This window comes from Melanerpes formicivorus, unplaced genomic scaffold (assembly GCF_026170545.1).
Source record: "Melanerpes formicivorus ecotype bairdi unplaced genomic scaffold, bMelFor1.0.p_v2 SCAF_64, whole genome shotgun sequence".
NCBI lineage: Eukaryota > Metazoa > Chordata > Aves > Piciformes > Picidae > Melanerpes > Melanerpes formicivorus.
In genome coordinates, this window is record NW_027142416.1 from 2,606,591 (window position 1) to 2,612,597 (window position 6,007).

A 6,007-nucleotide genomic window follows, 5' to 3' on the forward strand; every position below is an offset into this window, starting at 1 on the left:
GAAATCAGTTGTGGTTACCTGGAGTAAATCACTATTGACATACAGTTCAGTACAGGGCACAGTCATTATTAGGTGACCTTTCTGCAATACTGCTTGATAATTTTTCATTTTATGAGAGTTCAATAGCCTATTCTACATCTAGAACAGTACCACAAGGCAACCCAGTGTAATGCATGAATTTTGGTCTTGTTAATTTACCAAGCAGACTAATCATAGAATCACAGAACAGACTGGGGCAGAAGGGACCTCCAAAGCTCATCCAATCCAACCCCCCTGCACTCAGCAGGGACATCCCCAACTGGATCAGGCTGCCCAGGGCTTCCTCCAGCCTCACCTGGAAGATCTCCAGGGAAGGAGCCTCAACCACCTCCCTGGGCAACCTATGCCAGTCTTCCACCACCCTCATAGGAAAGAACTTGTTCCTCACATCCAATCTAAATCTGCTCTGCTCTAGTTTGAAGCCATTGCCCCTGGTCCTGTCCCTGCAGGCCTTTGCAAACAGTCTCTCTCCTTCCTTCCTGTAGCCCCCTTCAGGTCCTGGCAGGCTGTGCTTAAGTCTCCCTGGAGCCTCCTCTTCTCCAGGCTGAACACCCCCAGCTCCCTCAGCCCGTCCTTGCAGTGGAGCTGTTCCAACCCTCTGATCATTTTCATGGCCTCCTCTGGACCCTCTCTATCAGGTCCATGTCCTTCCTGTGCTGAGGGCTCCAGACCTGCACACAGTACTCCAGGTGAAGTCTCAGCAGAGCAGAGCCAAGTGGCAGAATCACCTCTCTGGCTCTGCTGGTCACTTATCTTTGATTTGCCTTCTGTGCTGCAAGCTCACAGTGCCTGATCATGTCCAGAAGTGGTGGCACAGCAACCTGAGCAATGCCATACCCACACTTAGAAAAATATTGCAAAATACATCGGTGCTTTCAGGAGTGGATCTACATAAAAGCACTCTGTGGCCCAGCTGAACACCAAAAATCCATCTGCTTCAAAGCCAGCCAGCATTTCACCTCATGAATCCAGCAGCTGGATTCCTTTCCTATGTACATATATAGGAATAAACTTTTGTCTATATGATACTCAGGGAAAAAGAATGTGCTCTGAATGCTTGTGTTCAAATACTTTGCATGACTGTTCCCATCATGAGTGTTCTTGCCATTGGTCTAAACATCAATGGGTTTAGGTGGAAAGCAGATGGACCTGGATGTGACTTAGGCACCAAAGCACAGAGGATGACATTTGTGAACAAAAGTGTACTTGAATGAACTACACATAGAACAATTTAAGTTATTATCCACTCATCATTTCCCTTCCCAGGCTTGACTGCATCCTCTGCAATTAAGAAAACAGCTGAACCTAATCACCTCAAATGCCTTCTACCAGTTTTCATTAAAATGATAATATAGCTTTTCTTAAACTTCTCTTCTTAAACTTGGAGGGACTCTTTAGGAAGTCAGGCAGTGACAGGACAGACTGAGAGAGTTGAGGCTGGTCAGTCTGGAGAAGGCCCCAAGGAGAACTAATTGTGGCCTTCCAGGATGTGAAGGGGGCTACAAGAAAGCTGGAGAGGGACTTCTGAGGGTGTCAGGGAGTGATAGGACTGGGGGGAATGGAGCAAAACTAGAAGTGGGGAGATTCAGATTGGATGTTAGGAAGAAGTTCTTCCCCATGAGGGTAGTGAGAGACTGGCACAGGTTGCCCAGGGAGGTGGTGGAAGCCTCATGCCTGGAGGTCTTGAAGGCCAGGCTGGATGTGGCTGTGAGCAACCTGCTGTAGTGTGAGGTGTCTCTGCCATGGCAGGGGGGTTGAGACTGGCTGATCCTTGAGGTCCCTTTCAACCCTGACAATTCTATGATTCTATGATTCAAACTGCACCATGACCATAAAAAAGAAAAGCAAGCAAAATCATGTGATATGGGAACAGAGAGCTGATGTTTGCAGCTGTGTTCCTAACCAGCCTTGGCAAGGCAGTTGTGCTAGAAAGCCAACACAAGTGTCAAAAGTTTTGAACAATCAGGTGGGCTGAGGCTGAAGGCCATAGAGGAAACAGCTGGGTAGCAATGACCTGCTGTATAGACATGTATAACCCAAATTTATCTTGGAATTCTGAGCACTTAAAGCAACATTATATGTCCCAGTGACTACATGTGTCAATCCTAAGTGTCTTCCAGACAGGATGAGAAAGCTGGTGACCTAAAGTGCAGTGTATGCAAAACACAAATGAAAGCAATGTTAAAGGCTGCACTCCGACAGGCAAGGGCAAAAGTTAACCAGATGATTAATTAATATATTCTATTGTCTTTTGAAGATAGATATCCATGATTTCTCTTGCAAAGATCAGTGCTGTCTTATATCACAGGCTCACAGGATGTTAGGCATTGGAAGGGACCCCCAGAGATCATTGTGTCCAACCCCCCTGCCAGAGCAGGACCAAAAAATGCAGCAGAGGTCACACAGGAACACATCCAGATGGGGCTGGAAAGTCTCCAGAGAAGGAGACTCCACAACCTCTCTGGGCAGCCTGCTCCAGTGCTCTGGGACCCTCCCAGTGAAGAAGTTCCTCCTCATGTTGAGGTGGAACCTCCTGTGCTGGAGTTTCTAGCCTTTGCCCCTTGTCCTATCCCAGGGCACAACTGAGCAGAGCCTGTCCCCTCCCTCTTGACCCCCAGCCCTCAGATATTTACAGACATTGATCAGATCTCCTCTCAGTCTTCTCCTCTCCAGACTCTCAGCCTCTCCTCACCAGGCAGTGCTCCAGTCCCTTCAGCATTCTCATAGCTCTCTGTTGGACTCTCTCCAGTGGATCCCTGTGCTGGGCAGTGATCTAAGCCTTGATACAAGCAGTGAGCTATACTGGCAAACTTGACTCTCAGTTTGAACCTCAGACCAGATATTCATTACATTTTGACTGAAAGGCATTCTATCTCTTCACTTTCAATGAAGCATTCCCAATGCACAGCACTGCATGCCATAGAGCCATAGACGAACCACAGAATCACAGAATGTCAGGGGGTGGAAGGGACCTTGAAAGCTCATCCAGTCCCCCCCTGCTGCTAGAGCAGATCACATAGGAACACATCCAGGCAGGGCTTGAATATCTCCAGAGAGGGAGACTCCACGACCCCCCTGGGCAGCCTCTTCCAGTGTTCTGTCACCCTCACAGGGAAAACATTCTTCCTCACATTCACATGGAATTTCCTATGCCTCAACTTTGACCCATTCTGATCATAAGAAACAACTGAGATCATAAGAAATATTCAAACCCAGGAAACAAGTGGCAAATGGGGATCACAGCTTGGGTCCATCTAGCCCATTGCTTTACACACTAGCCAATCAGCAGGCCTCAGGACCAGGTACTTGGGAAGAATATGACTCCCATAGTTCTTGTGCCAATCACTAATAGCTCCCAAGTGTTTCAAACACTTAAGGCAAGATACTTCCCACCTCCCTCCACACATTTTTAAAGAGTTAAGAAACATCTCTCTGTAGGCAATGTAACTGTGTTCTTTTTCTCTGAGAACAGTCCTTGCAAATCTAAGTTACTTGTCACACAACATCCTTTACACAACAATACTAAAGAGGAAACAAAGGGTATTTTCTGTTGAAAATAAGCAAGCCACCAGGAGTCACACTGATGTTGAAAACTTGTATGACTATCATTATATAGAGAGATTGGAGCTGGACAGCCCTTTGGTTTCATCCTTCATTGGCTTTTCCCAACCCCTTCAGTAGGAAACAACATCCTTACAGATGGGAATAGAGAGGTTTGGGTAGAAATTATGACTGTCCTTATCCCAAGAAAGATGATCCTTGAGGTCCCTTCCAACCTGTGTTCAAGGATTCTGTATTGACTCAAGTCACAGAAAAAGGGCTGCTCATCACTTCTGGTAATCAGGAGATGGAAAAGTCTGCTCTGCCTTTGTATTTCTACATGTGGTGGGTTTAGACTATGCCTTTAAAATTGAGTTACAGATTTTGAGCAGAAAAGTAGAAAAATGTAAATAAATCACTATTGGGTGTCAAAAAGGAAAATATGTCTGAGACTACCAGTGCATCATCCTGGGAAGGCAGAGAGAGGTGACACAAAAAGCTCCAAAGGAAAAATTATGTGACGTGACCAAAAGCTCACGGGGAAACAAATGGCAGGGGTTGAAAAGAAAACCAAATGTTCAGAACCCCAAGCCTGTGCTCTACCCACAAACCCAACTTTCTCCACTAACACTGAATTAACCCAGTAACTAAAACCAAAGGAAACCCAAGTACATATATTATGTCTATCTTGCCACTTTAACAACTCTGATGACACTCAAGTGTCCTCAAGCCAAGGAAGAAGCAACTGCAATTATGTGTTCCATCCCAGCCTCATAATCAGCCCCACAAAGTAAAAGCACTGGGAAAGCAAAGGGAAGTTACCTCACCTAACACTGCTTGCTGGGACTGTTAAACCACACATGCAGTCATAATGCTGAATGTCTGAAAGATCTGGATGAATATACACTACTGACCAAGAAGGGTCTCATGTTTAAAGTATGAGAAATGTTTCAGACTGCAGCAGAAGGGCAAGTAGAAAATCAAGCAGAGTCGTTTTGATTTTCGAGTAAGACCTCTTACACAACAAAACCAAACCAAACCCTAAGCACCTAGAAAATGCCACGGCATCCTACTTCAGACTAACTTGTTCTTTTGAAGATCACCATGAATGAGCTAGGTTGGGGCTAGGAAGGAGCTGCTTTTCAAAAGAGAGCAGCAACAGGCTCCTCTCAGCGAGAAGCTGCTTTTCTGGTTCAGCAGTTCTGGAGCAAGAGTAGCCAGATCATTTGAAAAGAGAAGAAGAAAATCAATTACTTGTTGGGCTTTGGGTTTTTTATTTTCTTTTAAAAGAGCCTCCCTGTGGGAATAGGTGTGGGTGTGAGAGCTCTTTTTAAAGTTCATAACATAAGATGGAGCAGCCAAGATTATGTTGTTATGGCTTTTTTAAAGGACTGTCATGCCATGGCTCTGCCTGCTTGGTGGAGGAATGATCTCTCTCTCCTTATGATTCTACTGATCTTTATCAAAGTGCATCTGTGAAGCGTTTAATGCTACCACTCAGACACAGAATATGGACTCAAACAGCAACACTCAGCAAAGCAATGTTTCAGGGCTGCTGCATGAGTTCACTGATGACAGCCAAAGTCTGTCTCCCCAGCTCCTCCCAAGCAGGATTCTAACAGCAAATCAACATTTTTGCAAGAACTGAGCTCCCCGGAAAAGTTTGCAACTAACCTTGCTGTCTTCCATCTCCTGGGTTTTCCCTTGAAGTCCTCTCCTCTCTCCAAAAGTGCAGGTGGGCTTTAAGGTAAGCTGACAAGAAAGCATCGAGCTCTCTGCCCCTGTAAGCCCCAATGACTTTGGTGAGTACTGCTGCGAGCCAGCAGGGCCAAGGCTGGGGATCGGGAGGGCAGTGTGAACAGGCTTTGACCCTCCGGCTGGCTGCCTGAGCTTGGAGGCAACCCCAAGTACAGGCATGGCTTCTAGAAAAGTATCTTCTTTCCACCAAAGAAAATGCTCCTGACCTTGGCGTGGCAGACTCCAGCTCCAGCAATCCCAGAACAAATACTTTAAACAGAAGGAGCAGTCACCGTTTCAAAAACATCTTAAAACAATAACGTTGCGAGTTCCACGAGGAAGCAAAACTCTGCCTTCATCTCTCCCCCTCTGCCTCTCAGCCACTCACATGCACTGCTCGGTGAGTCAGGGACTCTGGAAGACTAAACACTCCTCTGGGGCGTGAACTTTTCTGGAAGGTAACTGCCACACAGCTGCCTGTCTGCGATTAACGAACTCATAAATTTCCTCTCTCTCTCTCTCTCTCTCCTCTTCTTCTTCTCCTCCTTCCAGCACTCCAGGTCTTTGCTGTTCAGTGAATGAAGGGAGGGAGAGAAGAAATGAAACCGCCCCGTAATCCAACTGTCAAAACAGTTCCGAGACCACAACACTGAGGCAGAGACTTCTTCCTGTGTACAGAAATAACCAGCCC

The 6,007-nt window shown here is 46.3% G+C and overlaps 1 protein-coding gene across 1 annotated transcript in view; it reads right to left on the reverse strand.

The window, feature by feature from the left end:
- NAV3 (neuron navigator 3) overlaps positions 1-5,680 on the reverse strand; it is a 247,750-nt gene extending 242,070 nt beyond the window's left edge. The window contains exon 1 of the mRNA XM_068162432.1: positions 5,254-5,680. Within this exon, the coding sequence (XP_068018533.1) occupies positions 5,254-5,496 (243 nt within the window). The 5' untranslated portion in view covers positions 5,497-5,680. The remainder of the gene's footprint in view (positions 1-5,253) is intronic.
- Positions 5,681-6,007: the final 327 nt, after the last annotated feature.